General features: G+C 39.0%; 1 protein-coding gene across 2 annotated transcripts in view; it reads left to right on the top strand.

Annotated features, from left to right (window-relative positions):
• The window catches only part of CEP41 (centrosomal protein 41), a 43,375-nt gene that overhangs the window by 11,998 nt on the left and 6,465 nt on the right, over positions 1–24,912 (top strand). Inside the window, exons 2-6 of one of the 2 annotated variants that reach the window (XM_035021117.1) lie at positions 1,484–1,547; positions 13,559–13,709; positions 14,539–14,586; positions 19,046–19,107; positions 19,996–20,065. In XM_035021117.1, coding sequence (XP_034877008.1) covers positions 14,547–14,586; positions 19,046–19,107; positions 19,996–20,065 — 172 coding nt within the window. In that variant the 5' untranslated portion in view covers positions 1,484–1,547; positions 13,559–13,709; positions 14,539–14,546. The remainder of the gene's footprint in view (positions 1–1,483; positions 1,548–13,558; positions 13,710–14,538; positions 14,587–19,045; positions 19,108–19,995; positions 20,066–24,912) is intronic. The other variant, XM_035021116.1, reaches the window with a different exon arrangement.

Genomic DNA, 24,912 nt, shown 5'->3' with positions numbered 1-24,912 from the left:
ACTCTATTTTTTTTTTAAAGATTTTATTTATTTATTTGTCAGAGAGAGAGCTCAGCAGGCAGAGGGAGAAGCAGGTTCCCTGCTGAGCAGGGAGCCTGATGATGTGGGGCTCAATCCCAGGACCCTGGGATCATGACCGGAGCCGAAGGCAGACGCTTAACTGACTGAGCCACCCAGGTGCCGCTATACTTTGCATTCTAGATACTCACTTGTTGACTCCATATCAGTAAATGTGCCTACCACATACTAGGTCCTGGGTGAATACAGATATGCCTAAGTCATTGTCCCTGCCTTCGAGGAAATCTAGAGAAGCAGCTCGGGGTGTAAACAATGGTATAGGGTACTCTGGGAGCCAGGGAGAAGAAATGCCTGATTCCACCTCGGACAGCTTACAGAGAAAGTAAGGTTCTGCCCAAGGACAAGTCAAGGAAAGGCATTCTAGGCAGACGCTTGCTAAGCCTTGGAGACTTGAGTGAGTGCAGCAAGTTAGGGAAGCACTCGGGCAACGTCAACATGGGAACGTGTGTGAGGGATGGGAGATGAAGCCAGAAATGTATTGGCCAGTTTTGATTTCATATTCTACAGCTGCCTGTGACTGAGCATATGATGTTCATCCTTGTAGGCCAGAAAAGGCCTGAGCAAGAAAGCTGTATCTTGAAATGTCAATTCACCAGCCTTCCCTCACTTGAATGGCTTTCGCCAATGCCCCTGAAACTTAATATGTGTAAATGTCTTGTGCTTGGACTTAAGAGTTCACTCCCCGAGTACAGGACAAGGAGACCTGACATAGCCATTTTTTGATGACCACAAATTCACCCTGGGCCTGTGATGAGCCTCGGCTCCCCCAAGAGCAGATGCCATCATGGTGACATCTGTGGGGCCTCAGACTCCAGGCAAGCAGCAGGGGAGGACTGCCAAACCGGGTCCTGGCCCGGCGGCATCTGGGCATGGTGCTCAGGTCTGGGTCCAAGTGCTACTTTTCAGGGCAGATGTGGATAAAATCTAGAGCGTGTCCAAAGGAGATGGCCTAGAAATTGTTGTGCAAAGAGTAAAACTAAAAAGAAGGGTGAGAGAGCTGTCTTTAGTTATTTTCACAGATTTCTTGAGACAGGGGTGTGGGGGGGGGCGTGTCTTATTCTGGGTTGTCACAGTGGATTGGATGGAACTTAGAGGGAGACTAATTTGGCTCAATGTCAGAAATAATTTTTTAAGAGTTTTTTTCCCCCCGAATTACAGTGTGTTATGATTTTATTTTGACAAAAAATGAAAATATTTTGACAGAAACAAGATAACCATCTTCACCTGTGGAAATGCTGAAGAGTCCTCGATTGAGGGGACAGTTGGGCCTCTAGAGCGCCTTCCTTCTTTAAACTGGATGAAATTTTAGCATCCGTTCTATTTTTTAAATATCTGATTCTTTCCCACCTTTGTTGCCCTTATTTTTACATTAACTCAATTAATTGTGAATTTTCTTATTTTTTAGTATCTGACCAAAAGAATACCACAAAATCCAAGGTATCAGCATATCAAGTCAAGACTGGATACTGGTGAGTAAATATTAGAAAATTAAAACTTAAAAAAAAAAAAGATCCAGTAACGAATTACTGGCAAGAAGCAGGCTGTTACGCCTGCTGTCAATCAAAGCTCGAAGTTTCTCTGTTCTCACCCCCTGGCCTTCCAGGCTCAGGCTTTATCTTTGAAAGCTTTTTTTTTTTTTTTTTTCAGATTATCAGTAAAAGTTTCCATTTACATAACTTAGCTTCTTCTAAATCGAGAAACTGATGAAAACCTTGTTCAATAAGTTAAAAGGCTGAGGCTAAATAAATATCCGGGGGTGGGGGAGTGGACCTCTCTTTTGGAGCATCTTAAATATATTCCTTTAAACTCTGAGTAATAGATAATATTTGTACACATTTGTTCAATTCAGTATTTGCAGAGTGCCAACTACATGCAAAGTTATGGACTAGGGGACGTAGAAAGATGAGTGTGAATTGTGACTTTTGCAGTCAAAGAGCTTATTTTCAAGTGCAGGCAGACAGACCTGAATGAGTAACTAAAATATCAGAGAAAACTCAATTCGTGCTTCAGTTCAGGTAAAATGAAATTTAAGAGTCGCATTGCTTATTTCCAAGCTCTTAACATTCTTCAGTGTCATGATGCAGACCACTCCCCAGGTCCCTAGTGGATCTGCAGGCCTGTGAGATTTTGATTTCTTTTTTTTTTTTTTTTTAAAGATTTTTATTTATTTATTTGACAGAGAGAGACACAGCGAGAGAGGGAACACAAGCAGGGGGAGTGGGAGAGGGAGAAGCAGGCTCCCTGCAGAGCAGGGAGCCCGATGCGGGACTCGATCCCAGGACCCTGGGATCATGACCTGAGCTGAAGGCAGTCGCTTAACCAACTGAGCCACCCAGGCGCCCGAGATTTTGATTTCTTATTCGTTTCGTTTTTCAACCGTTTAAGGTCTGCTGTGGCGAATCCATTCTATTGAGATGGTTTTGCTAGTGGATTGGGGCACCACATGCCTTTGGTAATGCTGAACTTGCCACCAGTAACCTGAGGACAACTGAGGAGATACAGACGAGATACTGACTTGGTTTAAATCTCGTTCATTTTGTCTTTCTTTCCTCCAGTCTCCTTCGAAATTACTGTCTTCCATTATGCAAGTTTGCTCATATAAAATGAACTTCAATGGAATGTTTTAAATGAACCACCTTTGCAGATACAATTTCTTGGGACCTTTCTTTCAAACATTTCCAAGCTGTACAGATATTTATCCTTGCAAATATCCTGTTTGATGGGAGGTAGAAAATTTTATCTCCGTTTTTGAGGAGGAGGAAATTGTGGCAGAGATTGTGTGATTTATTTGAAGTTCAATAAAAGGAGACAGAACGAGGATTTGAATGCAGGGTGAAGAAGTCGATGATGCATCAAGAGACCTGGTGTGAAGCCTGGCCACTGTCTCTTTGGCCAGCTGTCCCAGCTTTTCCCCCAGCCTCATTCCTTCTACCACAAATGCCTTCAACTCCTCCATCTCTATCCCCCCCACCCCAACTGCACCTGTGATCCACTCTCTGGAATAAGCTATTCTGTGAAGGAAGCACTTTGATTAAAAATGCCATATATTTTTTCGAGGCGTCCGGATAACATTTAAAAGACAACTATAAAGGAATGCATTTCTCTTAGAACCTTCTTAAAATGAAAATTTTTAAGAGCTGAGGTTTATTTCAGATACATAGATTTGTCTGTATCTTCATAGGTTTTTCTCCTGGAAATTGAATTGGGATTTGTGAACAAAAACCCATTTCTTTCCCTTCCATTCCTCAATTCATAACCAAAATTTGACTTAATAATAAATAGTACCTGAAATTAATTTCAATTTTTTTAAATTGAGATACTTCAGTCTGCTTTTTATAATTCATAGTAATTGCCTATAGCCTTTTATATCCTCAGAGTTTTAAACTAATGTTTTCCTAATTAAACTTTTTATTTTGAAGTAATTGTAGATTCACAATTTTAAGAAACCATACAGAGAGATTCCGTGTACCCTTTACCCAGTTTCCCGTAGTAACATCTTATGGAAACTATACAGTATCATAACCATGGTACTGACATTGATACATACAAGTCTAGATAGAGAACATTTCCAGCACGCAAGGATACCTCATGTTGTCCTTTTAGAGGCATATCCACTTTCTACCCTCACCCTCTCCTAACCCCTGACAACCACTGATCTGTTCTTCAATTCTATAATTTTGTCATTTCACTGATGCTATATAAGTGGAATCATACAATATGCAACTTTTTTTGAATTGGCTTTGCACTCAGCATAATTCTCTGGAGATTCATTCAGGTTGTTACATTTGTTAGTTGATACCTTTTTATTTACTGAGTAGTAGTCCATGGTATGGAAGTGCCACAGTTTGACCATTTATCTGTTGAAGGACATCTGGATTGTTTCCACTTGTTAACTATTACAAATACAGGTGCTATAAACATTCATGTTTTGATTTTTGTTTGAGTCCAAGCCTTCATTTCTCCCAGATAAACGCCCAGAAGTGCAATTACTGGGTCATATGATAGTTGCATTTGCAGTTTTTTGAGAACTGCCAAACTGTTTTCCAGAGTAGCTAGACCATTTTACATTACTACCAGCAATGCATGAATGCTCCAGTTTCCCCACATCCTCACAGGCATTTGGTGGTGTCGCCATTTTTCATTTTAGCCATTCGGATAGATGAGTAGTGGCATCTCACTGCAGTTTTGATGTGTGTTTCCCTGATGGCTAACGATGTTGAACAGGTCTTTGTGTACTTATTTGCCATCTGTATATCTGACTCAGTGAAGTATCCCTTCATGTCTTATGCCTATGTTCTAATTGGATTGTTTGCTCTCTAACTTGAGTGTGGAGTGTTGCTTATACATTCTAGCTACCATTCCTTTGTTGGATGCATGGTTTGCAAATATTTTCTCCAGTCTGTAGCTTGTCTTTTCATTCTCCTGACAGGGTCTTTTGAAAAGCCTATGTTTTTAATTGTGGTGAAGTCCAGTGTATCAGTGTTTCTTTTCTGGATCATGCTTTTGCTGTTAAGTCTAGGAACTCTTTGCCGAGACCAGACCCAGAAATTTTCTATCAAGGTTTTTTCCTAAAAGTTTTATTTTACATTTAAGTCAACAATGCACTTCGATAAATAAATTTAAAAATTAAGGGAAAAAAGGGGGGCACCTGGGTGGCTCAGTCGGTTAAGCATCTGCCTTTGGCTCAGGTTATGATCCCAGAGTCCTGGGATCAAGCCCCATGTCGGGCTCCCTGCTCAGCGGAGAGTCTGCTTCTCCCTCTCCCTCTGCTGCTCCCCCTCTGCTCCTGCTTTTACTCTCTCTCAAATAAATAAATAATAAAAATATCAAAAAAAAAAAGAGAAAATAATACATTTTGAGGTAATTTCTGTACAAGATATGCAGCTTAGATCAGAGTTAACTTTTTGCTTATGCAGCTTAGATCAGAGTTAACTTTTTGCTTATGGATGTCCAGTTGCTCTAGCACCATTTGTTAAGAGCCTTCCTTTCCTCTACTGAATTTTGCACATTCACCTTTGTCAAAAAACAGTTTGGCATATTTATGTGGATCCATTTCTGGGTTCTCTCTTCTGTTCCATTGATCTATGTGTCTATCCCTCTGCCAATATCTCACAGGCTTGATTAAAATTGGTTAGACTGATTACTCCCACTTTATTTTTCCTTACACATTATTTTAGCTATTCCAATTCCTTTGGAATCCATGTAATTTTAGAATAATCTCATTTACATTTATGAAAAAAGCATTGCTCTGATTTTGATAGGTGTTGCACTGAACCCATATATCAATTTAGGAAAAATTGACATCTTTACTATGTCGAGTTTTCCAATCCATTACTATAGTACAGTAGTCCCCTCTACCCCGCATCTGGGATTTCACTTTCCAGTTTCAATTACCCACGGTCTGGAAGCAGACACTCCTCCTCCTGATGTATCTCAGAAGGTCGAAAGTAGTTTCATGCTACATCACAATGCCTATGTCATTCACCTCACTTCTCATCACGCAGTCATTTTATTATCTCACATCATCACAAGAAGAAGGGTAGAAGATGTTTTGAGAAACAGAGAGACCGCTTTCACATAACTTTTATTGTAGTATGTATCATAATTGTTCTTTTTTATTATTAGTTATTGTTGTTAATCTCTTACTGTGCCTAATTTATAAATTAAACTTTATCATAGGTATGTATGTTTAGGAAAAACACAGTACATACAGGTTTGGTACTATCTGTGGTTGCAGGTGTCCATGGGGGGGATCTTGGAATATATATCCCCTGAGGATAAAGGGGGGGACCATTGTATGTCTCTCCATGTGTTTAGATCTTCTTTGGGTTTCTTTCATTAACACTGTATAGTTTGCTGCATAAGTGTCCTGTACATGTTTTGTTAGATTTACACCTAAGTATTTCATTTTTTGTTTAGCAATGGTAAATGGTATTGTCTTTTTAATTTTGGTGTCATCGTGTTCATTGCTAATGTATAGAAATACAGCTGATTTTTGTATGTTTCTCCTGAATCCTAGGACTTTGCTAGATTCACTTATTAAGTACAAGAGGAGTTTGTTTGTTTGTTGGGGGTTTTGGTTGTGGGTTTTTTTTGTTTTTTTTTTTTTGTAGATTCCTTGGGCTTTTCTCATAGATTCCTTGGGCTTTTCTCTGTAGACAGCGATGTCATTTACAGAAAAGAAGTTTTATTTATTCCTTTCCAGTCCGTATATGTCTTTTATTTCCTTTTATTGCCTTATATTGCACTGGCTAGGACTTCCAGAACTATGTCAAATAAGAGCGATAAGAGTGAATATCCTTGCCTTTTCCCTGATCTTAGGGGGAACACATTCAGTCTTTCATCATCAAGTACAAGGTTAGCTGTACCTGATTGAGGAAGTTTCCTCCTATTCCTGTTTTTCCGAGAATTTTCCATCATGAATAACTGTTGAATTTTAACAAATGGTTTCACTGCATCGATTGATATAATTATATGATTTTGTCTTTAGCTGGTTAATATGGTGGATTACCTTGATTTGCAAATATTGTACTATTGCTGCATCTATGGACTAAACCTCACTTAGTCATGGTGTGTAACTCTTGTTATATATTGCTCAATTCTATTTATTATTGGGCTAAAGATTTTTGCGTTTATATTAATGAGGTAGATTGGTTTGTAATTTTTTTTGTGGGGGGGGAGGGGGACTGTCTTTGTCTAGTTTTAGTAGCAGGGTAACACCAGCATCATAAAATGAGTTGGAAAGTATTCCTCTTGTTCTGTTTTCGGGAAGATATTGTGTATTATGAATTATACACTTTAAAACGGTGACTTTTAGGGGCGCCTGGGTGGCTCAGTCGGTTAAGCGTCTGCCTCTGCTCAGGCCATGATCCCAGGTCCTGGGATTGAGCCCCATGTCAGGCTCTCTGCTCAGCGGGGAGTCTGCCCCTCCCCCTGCTCATGCTCTCTCTCTCAATTAAATAAATAAAATCTTTTAAAAATACCTTTAAAAATGCATTGATGTTCATTTTATTGCTCAGGATATGGTCTATCTTGGCATATATTCCATAGGCACTTGAAAAAATGTACATATGTGTATTTTTGCTTTCTATATTCTTCTTTCCTGAGGTTTCAAGGTTCATTCTTTTCCTTTTCCTTTCTTTTTTTTTTTTAATACTTTTTTTTAAAGATTTTATTTTATGTAATCTCTACACCCAATGTGGGGCTCAAACTCACAACCCCAAGATCAAGAGTCACACACTCCACTGACTGAGTCAGCCCAGTGCCCCTACTTTTCCTTTTTGATTAGAGAACTTTCTTTAGCCATTCTTTAGGGTAGGTCTGCTGGTAAGGCCTACCCTAAAGAACCCTACCCTAAAGGTAAAACCTCTGAGTTTCCCTTCATCTGCAAAATGTCTTGATTTCCTTTCGTTCCTGAAGGGTATTTTCTCTGAGTGTGGGAGCCGAGGTTGACAATTACTTCCTTTAAGCACTTCAGCAATATTGTTCCACTTTCTTCTGGATGCCGTGATTTCTGATGAAGAATCTGCTATCAGTTGAACTGTTCTTCCCATATAGGTAAGGTGTCATTTTTTTCTCTTGCTGCTTTCAAGGTTCTTTTTTTCTTTAGTTTTCAGAAGTTTGATTATGATGTATCTTGATATGGGTTTCTTTGGGTTTATCTTGTTTGGCATTCACTGGGCTTCTATGTACATCTATAGATTTATGTTTCTTGTCAAATGGGGGAAGTCTTCAGCCATTATACCTTTGAGTACTTTCCCATCCCCACCTCCTTGATCCTCTTTCTGGTGCTTTGATGTCACCTCATCATAGCCCAGCAAGGATAGAAATCAAGCCCGCACGCCCCCTCCCCCTCCCCAACTTTTGCTGACAGGTGAGGGTGATGTTTGGTTGGAGTAAAGCAGTTATTGTCTGATAGTTTTCTGGCTTGCTAGGCTGCCCCTTCCCTAGGCCTTTGGGTGGGGACAGCAGGCTTTTGTTAGGGATTTTTTTTTCCCTCTCTCTCCATTGGTGTTTCTGGATCCTGGCTTCTTTAGCTCCAAGTCTAAGATATATGAGGCAAACAAACAGACAGACAGACAGATAACACAAAAAGCCAAGTAACCCAACTATCATGCCATTTCTTGGGTCCTGAGGTCCCCAGTCTGCCTTCTTCTCTCTAACCTATCAAGTCTTCTTTTCTATTTTATAAATAATGTCCAGGGTTTTGGGTTTTTTTAATCAATTTTTTTTTATAATTGATGTTATTTTCTTAAATTGAGATATAATTTACATACCATAAAATTCACACTGTTAACCTTTTAAGCGGTTCAGAAGTTTTTAGTACATTCACAAAGTTGTGACACCATCATCATTCTAATTGCAGAACATTTTTGTCATCCCAAAAAGAAAGCCAATATCCAAGAGCAATCACTTCCCATTCCTTACTTTTTCCAGTCCCTGATAACCACTAATCTGCTTTCTGTATCTGTGAGTTTGCCTATTCTGAACATTTCACATAAAAGGAATCATGTAATATGTGGCCTTTTGTGTCTGGCTTCTTTCACTTAGCATATGGGTTGAAGATCTGTCTATGTTGCAACATGTATCAATACTTCATTATTTTTTACTGCCAAATAATATTCTATTGTATAAATATATTCTACATTTTGTTTATCCACTCGTCAATTAATGGACATTTGGGTTGTTTATACTTTTTGGCCATAATGCTGCTATAAACATTAATGTACAAATTTTTGTGTGAATATATGCTTTTAATTCTCTTGGTTATATACCTAGGAGTCACATAGGACCGTATGTGGTAACTCTGTGTTTAATTTTTTGAGGAATTGCCAAACTGTTTTCCAAAGCAGCTGCACTACTTTGCATTCTCACCAGTAATGTAGGAGGGCTCTTTTTCTCCACATCCTTGATGATGCTTGTTACTGTCCATCATTTTGATTATAGTCATCTTTGCAGATATGAAGTGGTATCGCATTGTGGTTTTGATTTGCATTTTTCTAATGACTAATGATGTTGAGCACCTTTTTATGTGCTTATTGGCATTTGTGTATCTCCTATAGAGAAATACCTATTCAAATCACTGGCCTAGTTTGTACTTGTTTTTTTTTTTTTCCTATTGCTGTGTTATAAGAGTTCTTTTACATATACTGGATACTAGACCCTTATCAGAAATATGATTTGCAAATACTTTCTCCCATTTTGTAGGTTGTTCAGTGTTTTTGTTGTACTTAGCTGGAGGAGTAAAATACATCTACTTCATCTTCTTGGAGTAAGAAGTCTCCCAAACTAGTTTTATAATAGCTTTTGGAAGGGCCAAAGTGTACTTCATTGCTTAAAACTATTTTAAAGTCAGTGTGGGGCTATCCTAGTGTTCGATTTTTTTTGTTGTTTCAAACTTAGAAATTATTTTAAAGTCAATCTCAGGGGAGGATTTTTTTTTTAAAGATTTTATTTATTTATTTGACAGAGAGAGACAAAGTGAGAGAGGGAACAGAAGCAGGGGAAGTGGGAGAGGGAGGAGCAGGCTTCCCGCTGAGCAGGGAGCCCGATGCGGGGCTCGATCCCAGGACCCTGGGACCATGACCTGAGCTGAAGGCAGACGCTTAACGACTGAGCCACCCAGGAGCCCCAATTTCAGGGGAGGATTTTAATGTTTTTTTTTTTTTCTATGCATTTTTGTGACTTCTCTCCCCGTGTATTCAGAGAACATTTCCACTTGTGCCACAGCTGGTTGGTTATGTGCCACGATACATGTCCTGTTAGCTCTCTGGGTAGCCATTGGGGCCTGGGGCAGCCAGCATTTACACCAGCGTTTTGTTCAAATATTATCATTTATATGTGTGCCAACAGGTGCAAAGGGTGAGGAGTCCTGGTTAAGAGAGCAGAAGAGTAACCTTATAGCCCCGTGAGAGTAAGGAGCCCCTGTCTATGGTATGTTTTTAAGCTCTGCAGTCAGAGCAGTGAAAATAAGCACAGGTATGAGTGAGCATTCCTCATTTCTAGGCTAAATAGATGGGTCTTTAATCTTTTCTTACCAAACAGTGAGCAATTCAGAGTTAATCACAAGAAATCAAGAATTGCGTGGTATCTCCAGTCTTCACCCAAATCACCTCTTGAGTTCCTCAAAGACTGCTGTCTTCTTCCTGGGTAAAGATTATTTTTTATTTCTATGCTTCTGACTCTACTTCTCCTATAAACTCAAACACTGCTATATAGCCACAGCTAGAAATACCAGAATCATTTTGAACTTCAAATATTTCTTTTGTTCCATAGGTGCCTGGGTGTCTCTTACCAGCTCCCCAGCCTTGCCAGACTGTGCCATGAATGGATTATGCTTCTGACGAAATCCCTGACGGCGTTTTGTTGGGTCTCCACCGCAGGGTTCTTGTGTATTCTCAAGCACCCTCTCTGGGTTTCCCTTCCACTGCACCACAGGCTGATGAAGGGACACTTTCCAAACCACAGGGCTCTCCCTTTGTCAGTGTCCTACACTCTTTCATCGCCTGCATTAGCCTCTCATTTCAATCTCTATCCAATCTAATTTCAAATGTCCAGTTTTCTAAAATTCTGTAGATTTTTCTCCACTGCGTCTCTTCTAGCCTTACTTTTAATTTTTTAAAAATTCACATTACTCGTTATCTCCACACAAACTAGTCATGTCCTTTTTTCTTCTTTAGTCTCTACTTTGTCTGAATATTTGCTAATAGCCTTGATCTTAAGCACTCAAACTCATTACCAGACTAGGTACTCTTCACTTTTATTTGGTATTTAATTCTGTTTTTTATGTCAAAGGAAGAAATGTATGTAAAAGCCTTTTATAAACCAGAAAGCACTATACACTCATATAACTTATTGAGATTAACAAAAGACCACTGTGCCGCTTTTCATGCTTTCTGCTCCTTCTGAGCCAAAAGAACTTCTCCGTAGAGGAGGGAAATATTGAAGAAAAATAAAGCAATGGAGTTGTCTCTTAGCAACTGAGTTCGTGCCTTATAAATCTTGCCCACTTTGGATTACTGCTGCTCAAAATCACTTGCTTTCCTTACTGACTCAGTGCGAATAATGTTATTAAATTATAGGAAAACAAAGGGAAAAAATCTAACGAACGAGTCACTCCATTTATCGATTGTTCTCTCTCTTGCATAGCACTATTGATAGAGTTGGGTTGTCTCTTTCTCTTGATTCTAATCGCACAACTTTTATATATATATAAGTATATATATAAATATATATATATATCTTTTTTGCAATTTAAATTATAAACTAAGTAGAAGCTAAATACCACCTTACACATTTCAAGGTTACCCGAGTCTTGAAATAATATGGATGTTACATAGGTAGTATATAACATATACTATAATAATAATCAAGTTGTGCATAGCTTAAAGAAAATCAGGTGTCCAAAAACTCAAGCCAAATTGGGGCATGATAATTTGTGTTATAAAATAATTCATTATAAGGATTCTTCAGGTAGTAGATCTTCATAGTATATTTCACTTAGCAAATAATTCCAAGTACCTTTTATGCTAGACAATGGAAGAGATGTGTGTGTGTGTGTGTGTGTGTGTCTGTGTAAATAGTCTTTGGCTTTCAGTATCAGAAGGTAGATAAGACTTGCACACAAATAAGGCGGTATAATGATAAATGCCTTGTGAGTGCTGAGCTGAGTGCTGTAGAAGTTCAGAGGAGGGAAAGGTCACTTCCAGCTGGGTGAGCTATTATGATTATATGGACAAGATGACATGTTAGAGAACAGAAGACCAACGGAGAGTTTGTCAAGTTTAGTAATTAAGGCAAGATTGAAGAGGCAGGTAAGACGTTGGCGCCTTTAGCTCTAGAACAAGGAGTTTAAACTTTAGTCAGGAAGCAATGGGGAGCCACTGACATTTTTTTTTTTTTTAATCAAAGTCTTGTCTCGGAAAATTTATCTAGCAGTAATGTGTAATTTCAGTTAAAAAAAAAAACTGGTTTGCTGATAGTCTTTTAAGCTCCTTTTGTATGAAACAAAGCTGCATTTATAAATAAGCCAATTATAGAATTGATTCATTTCTAGTCTTTTTAAAAGGTAGTCAAAAGCCTATTTTCAGATGCAATTAGATCCAGTAAGATAAGCTGCGTAGTTAAGATGTAAGCGTTCTATGAAGTGGGGTACAATACTACATTTCATATTTTCTAAAATCATGTTTAAGGATCTTTTGTGTCAGCTATTCCTAGTGCCTTTCTCCAGCTGCAACAATGCAGAAATCCTCCATTTTCTCTTTTTCCCCCCTGCTTCGATAGAATGAATGTCTATAATGAAAAGACCTTCTTATCGGTCGCCCTCTCAGATTTGTGCTTAATTTGGCCAAGTATTTGTATACCTCTGCAAAAGACTGCACTTGCCTGCCTTCTCCTTTAGTGGGAGAAACAGACAGTAGGAGCGCCGGCCTACCTCACAGGGTTGGTGTGAGGCCCTGCTGGTACAAAGATGAAGTGCTGTGTAAATACTCGGAAAATGCTGATAATTGATTAATTGAGAAATGGCCTTCAGACACTTTGCTAGTGGAAACCGCTCTAGATTGGAAATGCGATGTTTTTAATAATAAAGACCATATAATATGGCTGGCTATTGTCTTCCTTGTGTGGTGTGCCTCGGGGAATTTCGAGCGTAACGTGGGTCCCACCTGCTACTATTAGGGAAGTCACACTTCCTACATATTTACCTCACGGTGAAATCGTGTTTTTAAAACAGCACAACGAGTATGTTTTTGTGAGCCATATTACAAACCAGGAGGTTGGGAACATTCAGCCCGGCTTAGTTACTAATTCGCTGAACAAATCGGTGATCCTTTTTGTACCTTAGCTTTCTGACGAGACTGCCCAAAGCTGCCCCGCCAAAAGAAGCTAACTGCTGGGTCAGCAACACGCAAATGTAGGGGATTCAGGAACACTTGTAACCAAAAGCTATCATGTAAAAGAGCTTCAGAATAAGACGGCAGGGCACCGAAGAGCAAGCACAATGTTTGCCCTGTCTTCTTCCCCCACTGTATTGACCAGTGGGTTCCCGCCTGAGGTCAAAGTTGCAGGGGAGAAGGGTGTGCATTGAGGAAGAATTCGTGGTTCCCACTCCGGAGATCCGGTCACATCTCAGGTCACTTCCAGCCTGAAGAACCTAGAAAAGATCATATTTGATTCTACTCTTGGTCTGTGGTGCTATTTGGACCTCTTAGCCATTTTCAGTGTCTCTCCTGAGAAGGCTCAGGCCTTTCAGCCTCCCTGACTGCTGTCATGTCTCTCTGAGCTTTTGGAAGGCCACAGTCTGGCTCTAGGGCTATACTGTTTCCCGCTGTCTCATCCTGATCCGGAGAGTGTGTGTCTTCAGGTGGAAAAAAATAAATTTTTTTGACTCTGGAATTTTATTCCCTGATGAATTCATAAGTAAAGATATAATAATAACGTGATGTAAGTTGTTTTTTTGAAAATGTATTTTGGGTTTCAGAGCAAGAATTTTCTCTCTCTACTTCTGACCTAAAACATGAAGAAAAGCTCGGGCTAGTCCTGAAAAAACATCAGTTCATGCCATTAATTGGAAGCATTTCTTTTATCTGAATTTGGGACTGAATCTGACTAGCTCCTCCCAAGGCTTAAAGGTTAGGAGCACAATTTTAGAAATGAGAAAGTTTGAAACAGTTTTCCCCTTTTTTGCTGTATCTTTCGAATGCCAGGCAGAGCTTGCCATGCTGAATCAAAGTGAAGCATGCCCAGTAAAAAATAATAGCCCGTGGCTTGGGAACTAGACCTTAGTTCGTTCAGAAACCAAAAGGATCCTGGCCCCGTTTTAGTGTATGGAAACTCTCCAAACCACCTTGGCTAGCCCCTGGTATTGTAGAACCAGGCTGCAGAACACGAGGGCTTGGTGCTCTCCGCACTGGTGGGAATCCATGGTGAATACTAGCGCACAGACTGTGTGGTCTAGGTCAGGCTGCAGCATCAGCACGAACAGTTGAAGGCCAAGTCCAGGAAAGCGAGGGAAACCACAAAGACTAAGCAGAGAGCAAGGGCTTGCTTGGGTAGCCACAGCGGCACATTTTAGACATTCAGAGATCATTGCTTCTTTCTTTCTCCTTGGCACATCTTCCCCACAGAAAGATTATGGGGGAATAAAAGGAGGAGGAAAGCCTTGACTCAAAAAGAAAAAAAAAAAAAAAAGATTATATAAAGTGATCATCTGTATGGCCTGGGGCTTCCTAGTGTTTATTGGGTATGTACGCTTTCCATACATTTGGCCAATACTTTCCCCTTGATTCCTCATCGTTTAATGAGGCTGTATAATCCAAAAGAGTGTTAATGAGGCCCATTTACCTACTATGATTCCGTAAGAACCGGATAGGAAGGCTTGGGGAATACTTGTACTCCATTCTGTTTTTACAGTATTAACTCATTTTCTTCCATTAAAAGCCTATCGTATTTTCTTTTTAGGTAACAGTATGACTAAATACATTGAGAAGCTAGAAGAGATCAAAAAAAGTGAGTAACACTATTGATGGTTTGGGAAAATAGAGCGCTGAAGTTCTAGAAGTTGGTTATTAACAACCTTAGCCCCATCCTACAGCTGACAGGCACGGAGATCTGTGGGAGGCGGGCGAGCCTGGCAGGTGCCGAGGAGGATGTGGGAAACACCATGTACCATCCCAGCCAGCTGCTGAGGTTGTTGCCTGAGGGCCGAGTTCTGCCTGACTGACATCCCACCGGAGATGTTAGTGTTGAAATGCAGAATGAGCTCTCTAGTTAGGCAGCGAGAGTCCGAGCTTCTGGTTTCATTGCACTGCAGTCTCCACGACCTTTTTCAAGGTCATGATCTTTCCTACCTTCTTCGTTCTCTCTATGCCCGAGATAGGAATAATATTATCTCTTCTTTCATAACCTCCTTTTGCATATAAATTAATCAGTTATTCATGAAAGACATTGAGAGGTGAGAGCGAGCTTAAAGTGGTGCTATGCCTTATGAATTCATTGCAGTCTGCTTTCCTTTAATTAAAAATCATATTTCATGCATGTCCTTTTTACAAACTACTCTGCTTCAAAGATAAGCTACTAGTCACCGAGTGTGTCACCCTTGCACAAAATCATAATTTTTCAACCTGTGTCCAAAATGGCTGGAAAGCGTACACACCAAGGCCAGAATTAAAGAAGTAGGAACATCTATTTCCTAAGATGGATTTGTTCATCTCCTCAGGAGAGGAACCCAGTGCCAGGGGAGTAGTTAGCTAATGGTAGTAAAGAGGCGCTCTGATGGTTCGTAGTTCAGAACTTCACTCTGGTAATACACATCCTTCAGGAAGAGAATATTACAAACCCAGAATAAACCAGAACTTCTGTTTTTATAACACAGGCCTTTGAATTTAAATGATAATGTTTCTGCTTCTTTTGAATTGCCGCGGTATTAAGAAACCCCAGCCAATAGTGTGGACTCAGGAACAGCTTTATGCTGACTCTTGATAGTTGCCGTGTTCAGCTATAAAGGTTAATGTTATAGACGTTTGTTTTTTCATGGGTAATGTCACACCATCCTTTTCTTCTTTGATCCTTTATATCAGATTTTGTACTTTTATTATATTTTACATTACATAAGTATATATTCGTTAAGTATATATTACCATTTTAAACTGTTTGAAAAAAATCTCATTTACTCACCCATGCTTCACTGTTGTTGTCCTTAGTTCATGCACAGCAGGTAAAATTCAGCTGGCTTGCTTCTGGTTGGGCTTGCAATCTCCTTTTGCCTCCTATCCATTCGTAGCTTAATGTAAGCTCACATGTCCACACCAAGATTTGTCCCCTGAAAATGTCCCGTTCCACCCAGATTGCTGAACCCTGTTTAAAACATTTCTTAAAAGCACAATGTGGTTTCTCTAATATCTAAATTCTAAATGGAGCTGGTCTCCCCCCCCTCCACCGCCCCCCCCCCCACCACCACCAATACCTCTAGAATAGAGTCCTTGAAAATGTTTGCTTCCCTCTTTAGAAGTTTTGGACTTCCTTTTAGGAAGACAGGAGGTTCCTCTCACCTTGTTTCACACACTTTGTGCTGATTCCCTGACTAGAATTATTTCAGATTCTGATTTGAGATATACACTTTGGAAGCTATTTCCTTCTCTTTTCCTGTTTTCTGTTGTAGATGTTCTTTTGGGTCAAAAGGGAGGAGAATATTGCCTTGTTTCGTGACATCCTAGACCCATCACTTTTCATGGGTTACCTTAGATGCCATGTCTTTCTGTGAAATCACAAACCTTGTTCTGTTACTTCCTTTGATTTGTCTTCCACTGTGAGCCCAACTTCCCTTTGCTAGTAACGCGTTTTAACAGTACCCTGAAAACGCAGAATTCCTTTGTAATCTGAATATTCTTTCTACTCTGTCTCGGGAAAATAGACACTCTGTGTCTATTGACTGCTCACAAAGCCTATTCTTGGCTTCTGGTGGTTAGATGACACTAGCTGGACCCAGTGTGAAGCATCCTAGATAGTCAGGTCTCTGTCCTTCCAGTAACTCGAGAGAGGCATTCTGAGACTCCAGACTTACCAGAGAAGCAGAACTTGATAACGTATCTGAAACTAGGATTTTTTTGTCTCCATCCCGGAGTTTGGGAGAAGCGACCGTAGCAGAAGCTCCATCCTTAAAGCTCTGTTCGCACTTGCAAGGACAGAACGACAGAGCTTTCCAAGTCAGCCTTTTTTTATAAGCTTTAAAACTTACTAGTAAAACATCTAGTTTGATCTTTTATCTCTGAGTAATAATGTCAGAAAGTCCTACCGATGGCTCTCCTTCTAAACAAGAACCAGGTATGTAGAGTTCAGGCTCAAATGTGCAGCGGGATGCCCAGCACCTGTGAGAGGATGCTAGAAATGCCAATCTGTAGAACATAGTAGAGCCTGTTTTTCGTTAGAGATCATTTCTACTTAGTCAAAGGGGATTTGAATGTGTACCTTTTGTACTGGGAATGTGAAGAAGTGGAGAAATATTTGAAACTATGCAGCTATACCAAAAGAATATCAATGGAGAAATGTCACAGTGCAAGCTACTTGAAAGCTGTTGACTCTTTTTATTGGCTGATTTATTGCCATTGTGATTTATATAAATGACTTTTGGTGGGCAAATTGGTGGCAATTGAGAGGAGACTGTGGTTATTCAGCTGTACTTTTGAAAGCTTCTGCCCAGCCTCTTGGGTCTGCATCCTGGCAGGTCTTAGAAGTTCCTTTGCATTTAGGTTTGTTACCTTGTTGTACCCAGAAGAAGCTATTCTGAGAATTTTCTAGAAGTAATGGTTAGTTATTAGCCAGATGGCTCTCTTTGAGACATGGAGAACAGAGAAGCTTGACTTCACTGTAACAGGAGTCTTGATAGAGTGACGCAAGTCTAGTTTTTAAAGTACTATTACTTCCTGACTCTGAGTCCTAAGGTGTTTGGTCAACCAAGCTAACGTTATCCTCCAAAGGATTCGTTCTGTGTTGGTTTTTGGAAAATTCGTGGAAATGATTAGGAACACCAGGTAAATACTTTTAAATACCTTTAATCCTTTCCTTTGTTGCTAGGATTCTCGGTTTCTGCGACTTCTATGCTGTGAAGGCCTTAGTAATTATCCTCCTAACCTTTAGTAATTCGGAAATAATGAGGAAGTACTTAAGGAATCATGGGCGCCAATATAAAAATGTAGAAGTGAAGGGAGGCGTAAGGGTGGGTGGGAGTTCGATGCTGAAAACTCAGAATTGGCAGTCATCTTCAGGAAATTTTAAGGAAGCTAACTTTTAGCATGTCTCTGTGGGACAGATACTAGGTCATGTGAGACTGGCTAAATTTTAAGACTGGTCAATGTGATATCAAGAACTGTTAATAACAAACAGGCGTAGGGGCGCCTGGGTGGCTCAGTCGTTAAGCGTCTGCCTTCGGCTCAGGTCATGATCCCAGGGTCCTGGGATCGAGTCCTATATCGTGTTCCGTGCTTGGCGGGAAGTCTGCTTCTCCCTCTCCCACTCTCCCTGCTTGGGTTCCCTCTCTCGCTGTCTCTCTCTCTCTGTTAAAAAATAAACAAAAAATCTTAAAAAAAAAATAAAATAACAAACAGGCGTAGAAGTGCCCCCATTTGAGTTGTGTCTCAGGACTGTCGAGATAGGACTGAATAAATATTGATGTTTCAGAATGATTTTTTTGTAATTGTGGTAAAGAAAAAAAAACACATATAACATCACATTTACCATCTTCACCATTTTTAAACGTGACACTGCTGCACAACAGATCTCGGGAACTTTTTCATCTTGGAACACTGAGTAGGTGGATTTTTACTGAAGTGAAGTTGTGGAGAAACTGATAGAATAGATTATCAGGACCAGGCCTAACTTTATGCCCAGCATGGTACCCGGGGGGGCGGGGTGGGGGGAAGTGTCCTATGTCTCCAGCATAATTTGTAACCTCAGGAACAGAACCGGTCTCCCTTCAGGGCAGAGTTAGAATAATAGGGTGTGAATGTCCTACCACCTGTTTGACCTGGGGCAACTGAGCTTCTCTGGGTCTCTGTCCTCATTTGCAAAATGCAGACATTTATTCCCTGCTTTGTTCTGAAAAGGATTTAAAGTGGCTTACAAAAATGGTGGTCAAAAGAAAGACAGCAGAGTAAAAGGGAAAAAGGGTAAGCAGACAGAATAAATGCAAGGGGTAAAGTCACAAGACACAAAAGGATGGCTTGTAAATTCAACTTTAGGTTTCCTACCAGCCAAAGCAAGGGGTGGGGGGGGAAGGGGAATAAAGAGGTGATAAGAATGTGTGGCACACTTAATTTTGACCATACCATGAGGATTGTATATGAGATAATATATGGAAAAGCATATAAATCACTTGAAAATTATACCACATAACTTGACGACTAGAAAGAATGAGTACCTCTAAGAAAGAAAAATATACCTAGAAAATTATTTGTCCTATCCTGCTTTTCAGATTATAGATACAAAAAGGATGAGCTTTTCAAGAGACTAAAAGTTACAACTTTTGCCCAGCTGGTAAGTTGAACGATCCTCCATTGGAGCAAAGACTCTAATTTGTGCTGGTTTATGTGAGTATTTCTAAATTCCACGGCTAAGTAATGTTTGCAGAAGGGTTTCTTCTGATTCTTTACGTTTCACCTATGGGAAGATTGATGCGTGGTGTGTGTGCTCATTCAAGGGTAGTATGAACAGTCTTCTTTGATAAAGTAAAGTGTACATTCCACCTTTAACTCATCACACGGTTTAGGTTTTATTTTTTTCCTTGCATGCTTTAATATTTAGAATCTAGAATTCTGGTCTCTGGATTGTTTGGACATTTTTCTCCGTGAAACCAGGTGATTGCCATGGGCTATTTTGTTACTTTGGGAAAGTCACTTTCTTCTTTCATTTGAAAATTAGGGGCAAAGTGTCTCTCTGGCCCCCAAACATGAGTTCCATTGATGTACCTCAAGGTGGATCTTGGGTCTTAGGAGCTGAACTGTGAAAAGTGCTTTAAAAACTGTTTGTAGGTATACAGTGTTGTGATACATATACTCATAATTATATTTATTTCTTCATTGCATGCAGAATTGTTGATTCCATTCTGTCATTGTAAGTACTGCGTGTTGAGACTGAAATATATATGATTATTTATTCACGTTTCTTATCCTAAATTGTCCTTTTGGTCTTTTAAGTTTATTATGTGATGTTTTAAATGAATCTTTTTTTTTTTCTGGAACTATCATCTGCAGTATGATTACCATTCCCAAAATGAGGAGGCCTGAGATTTAGTCTCCAGTGGGGGACACTGACAGTTCCTTAAACCAAGAGATCTTTGATGTTTCCTCGTCTGTTACAAAAGACAGAACTGCCTCTGTTTAAAGACATACAGGCATCTATACACTTCATTCTTTCTTCTATCAGGTCATCCAAGTTGCTTCCCTATCTGATCAAACACTGGAAGTGACAGCTGAAGAGATTCAAAGGCTAGAAGGTAATGAGAATTGAGGATGTGGGGCAAATAAACGATTGACCACTTGACTGAAGGTACTCACCCTGTCCGCCTTTGCTGTTGTGTTCACAGGGAACTGGGACTTTGATGGATCTATTTGCAATTAGATTGTTACTCTCTGAGAAATGGTACCTGGTGCTTTAATTGTTAATTCTTATTTCTTTTGAAAAGCCATCTGGTTTTCTGGCTCTAACATTTGTAGTTTTAAATGTTTTTGATGTGTTTAATATACTGATTACTTTTTTTCCAACAAATATTTTTAGTGCCTTCTATATAGGCACAGGTCTCAGTATGAGGTGCTAGGAGACTACAAAGATGAGTAACGCCCAGCTCTGCTTGGCCACATGTGCACACACGTATGCGTGTTGGATGAGGAGAGTGAGAACAGAAGCACAAAATCACGAACGTGGCAGAAATTCATGATGGAGGACTAGGGAGAAGCCATCATTTGTTGAATATATATTGCTAAGTACTTCACTCAAGTTTTCTTATTTAATCTTATCAAAAGCTCTAGAAGGTACACTTTAGAGATGAGAAGCCCAAGCCTCAGAGGTTAAATTACTTGCTTAAGGTGAGACAGCCGGTAAGGAATGGGCCCGGGTTACAGATCTACGAGTGTCTGGTAACAACCAGTGCCTTTGCTGTGGGAGTCCTGAGGAAGGAAAGGCACTTTCCAGTTAGAAAACTGAGGTAGGCTTTCTGAGAGCTTTTGAACTGGGCCGGAAAGGAGGGCAGAATCTCACAGGTGCAAGTTAAGGGTGAAGTTCTTGCAACCTGAGCAAAGGCATGCGGAGAATGAGAAGCTCCAAGCGAGTTTGGGGAATGCGTCACCCCGCCTGGCAGCCGGCTGGGGGAGGCATGGGTGCCGGGTCGGAGATAGGGCCAGGAAGATAGGCTTCTAGCTCCAGGTTTCCTTTCTGAAATGCCGAGTCGAAAATAAAGCCCCTTAGTCGTACTGTCATGAAAAGAATACAGAGAGTTAAGGTCTTTATTTTATCCTGAGGTACTCAACCATCAATGTGTGGCTGTTTACTGAAGGGAAATGTGTTCTGTGAAGGTTGATGTAGGCCAGGACTTTGACTTCTGATTTCAAGACAAGTTTCTCAGGAAGTCCGAGCCCTGGTTTTGTGCAACTTAACTGTCATCTCCCTGGACTTGTTTTTGTTGGGGAGGATAAAGAGCACCTGACAAAGACAGGAATTTATCTTCGACAGATACCTCTCATGGCAGAGAAATAAGGGCTCTTTGTAACAGAGATAATTGAGTCTTCTCATAGAAGTACTCCCAATTTTAACCTGGTTATATAAGTACCTGGATTTGGTCCTTTAATTCATTGCAGTTGCAGCACCGGAACATATGGGCACATGCAATTTTCTCTTCTGAGATGAATTTGCACAGCAAAATAGGCTCTTATAAAGTAGGACACCATAATGTGTGAGTAATATTAGTGTTTTTCTAGTGCTCTACACAGAATAATAACTCACTCAGGAATGCCTGTAGAACAGATTGTATGCATATTGGCTATTTTTGAAGGAATAAAAAATCTCCTTTTGTAATGTTTACTGTTTTTTCCTGACTTAAAAGTGTATTTCTAGAAAATTAGAAAACTGCAAAAAATACATATAAGGAAAGTTAAAATAATAATCCCTGCTAACATTTTGCTCTGTTTTCCCCCCTACCTAACTGCCCACCCAAATCCGTATTCTTTGTGTATACTTTTGAATTGTGCTGTTTCAGATTAACATTTTATCATGCATACTATCCTATGTCATTAAATGGACTTCAAAAGCTGAATTGTGAAGGTTGTGTTGTCATATAATGCCTGTCCTGTGGCTATACCATAATTTAATTATTCTCTTATTGGACATTACGGTTTTTCTAATTTTTCAATTTTATAAAACAATACTCTAATGTAAATACATAAACGTTTGTGTGCGTCTGATTATTCCCTGAAGATAAATTGCTGCAGATGGTTGAAGGGTGGAACCATTTTAAGATGCTCAATGCTGATTCCACATTATCTCCAGAATGGTTCTTCCTGTTTGCATTCCCAACAAATAAGTGAGAAGACCTGTTTCTCTTCATCCTAGGCAATGCTGAGTAATTATCATTTTTGCAAACGTTTGCCAATTTGATAGATCAAAGTGGTATCTAATAATTTTCCTTTGAATCTCTCTGATCATGAAATTGAGCTTTGTGTATCTGTCTGTTTATTGGTCATACCTATTTGTTCTGAGAACATTCCATGTCCTTCCCCAGTTTTTTTCCCTCATGGAACGTTCATCTTTTACTGATTTGTAAAAGCTCTGTGTATTAGGATATCTTTAAACATTGGAAACCAGTACAGCCTTGAAAATGAATGAGAAAAAGCTTTACTTAATGATTTGGAACAGTTTTCAAGCTGTATCATTAAGTAAAAATAAAACAACAAAACAAAAAACCAAAGTGTAGAGCAGTATGAGTGGCATTCTCCTGATATGTTAAAAGGGGAAGAAATAAAATAGATGCAAAAGTCTGTAGTTGTTTTATTTCTGGAAAAAGACATAAATCTGTGAAGGTAGTTCCCTTGGGAGAGGAGGCCTGAGGGCCTACGGGTCTGCAGTGGGAAGGGACTTCCTTTCTGTATTAATAGTTTTATCTTGTTTGCATTTTTACCTTGTGCACAGGATCTTTTTTCAATTAAAGCACTAGTTAATTAAAAAATGCTTTGTGAATTAAGTATATTAACCTTTCCTCATGCATCTAGGTCATAGATATTTTTCCTAATTTGTTACTCACCTTTTAACTTTCTTCATGTTGGTTTTTGACATACACAAGGTTTGCATTTTTACGAGATTTTATCTATTAGCCTTTCATGTTGTGTTTTCTTTTATTGCCTTAGGCTCATAAAATCCAAAATAAGATAAACTATTCACCTATATTTTCTTCTATTAGCTTGCTTGGTGGTTTTGTTTTTTGTTTGTTTGTTTTCCTACATCAATCTCTTTGTTAATATTTTGGTATATGATGTGAGGGGGTTTTCTAAATTCGATTTTTCTAGATAGTTGGCACAATATCCCACCACCATGTATTCACTCGTTCTCCCTTTACCCACTGGTTTGTGATGTTACCTTTAACATTTATGTTAGCTTTTTATATATATTCTGGGATTTGTTTCTGTGTTCTCATATACTGTTGTTCTGGTTTGTGGTTCAGCATTGTTTTGATCATTTTACCTTTGCAATATATGTTACTATTCGCTAAGGCATATTCTCTAAATTACCCATATGTATGTATGTGTGTCTGTGTGTGTGTATATAAATATACAATATGTATATACATATATAATATTTTATATATATATATACATATATATATAAAAAATTTTTTCATTCTCATCTTTAAAATCCTTTTAAGCTTTCCAGAAATCCCATTGGGATTGGTTTAGGGCTAAAAATTAAGTTTGGAAAGGATTAACATCATTTCACTTTTAGTCACCCAGTCAGGAATGTGAAAGTACATCACTGTCTTCATTCGGGTTGTCTTTCATGTCTCTTAAGTAAAATTTTTATAAGACCTATAAAGGATGTAAGTTTTTACAGGCCCTTTACATGTCTTAATAGGCTTATTTTCGAGGAGAGCATATCTTATATTTGCAGTTGTTACTGTAAATGAGATGCTCGTCATATTCCTTTCTAATTGGCATATAAGAAAAGTAGTTTGTTAGTATTTCTTTTTTTAAGCTAAACACGTACTTATTTCCCTTATTCTCATAGGATTCTTCTGAAGTTTCTAGGTATTATATATCATATGCAAAATAAATGTTAGTATCCTCTTTAATAACTAAGCCTCTTATTTCTATTTCTTCTCTCATTGTACTAGTTAGAATAGCAAATTCCCAGACTTTTTGGTACAGTCTCCCTCCGCACTCTTAAATTGAGGACCTCAAAGAATTTTGGTTTATGTGCATTATACCTATTAATATTTAGGATATTAAAAATTTTAACTGAGAACTTAAAAATATTTATTTACTGTTTCATTTACAAATAGTGATACTGAACCCATTGCAAACATAAATAACATTTTTATGCAAAATAGCTGTATTTCCAAAACAAAAAGTTTACTGAGCATGGCATTGTTTTACTTTTTTTTTTTTTTTTTAAGTCTCGATGTCTGATTTCATAGTAGACAGCTGATTCTCATGGCTTCTGCATTCAATCTGTTGCAATATGCTCTTTGGGTTGAAGTACATGAAGGAAATCTAGCCTCACACGGACCTGTAGTTGAAAAAGGGAGACTCTTTTAATAACCCTTCCAGATAATTGTGGATACATATCTTTGATACCATACTAAAACTTGACGACTGGTAGCTTCTTAAAGGTTAGTTGTAATGTGGAATCTGAAACCATATCAATGCATGTTTAGTACTCTGTTCCATTAAACCCACTGGTCTGTCTTGCACTTTGAATTAATCTTCTTACCCATGCATGATTTTATAACATCATTCAATGGTCATTTGGAAAAGATTGATTCATGGAGTTATGAAGATCTTCCAAACATTGACAAATTTCATTCATTACACAATATCCACAAAAAAATCATATTTATTAATCTCACCACCTATCTTAATCAGAAAAGTCATTAAGTACAGGGAGGCAGTCAAACTCCTGATGGAGAACACGGTTTCCAAAATTCTGATTTTTGGTCAAAATTGAATCTTTACACCAATACCATCAGTTGTTTTCCTTGAAATGACAGTTCGCTTAGATCATTTTTGAGAAAATATCTGCCACATGCACAAGTCTAAGTAACTATAATTTTTCTGTCAGTTTTCCTTCCAAGTAAAAATG

The sequence above is a fragment of the Mirounga leonina genome, unplaced genomic scaffold (assembly GCF_011800145.1).
Source record: "Mirounga leonina isolate KUSES-001 unplaced genomic scaffold, KU_Mleo_1.0 Mir_174, whole genome shotgun sequence".
NCBI classification, from domain to species: Eukaryota; Metazoa; Chordata; class Mammalia; order Carnivora; family Phocidae; genus Mirounga; species Mirounga leonina.
Note: the sequence above shows the minus strand (reverse complement) of the source record. Positions and strands in the feature narration are given on the sequence as shown.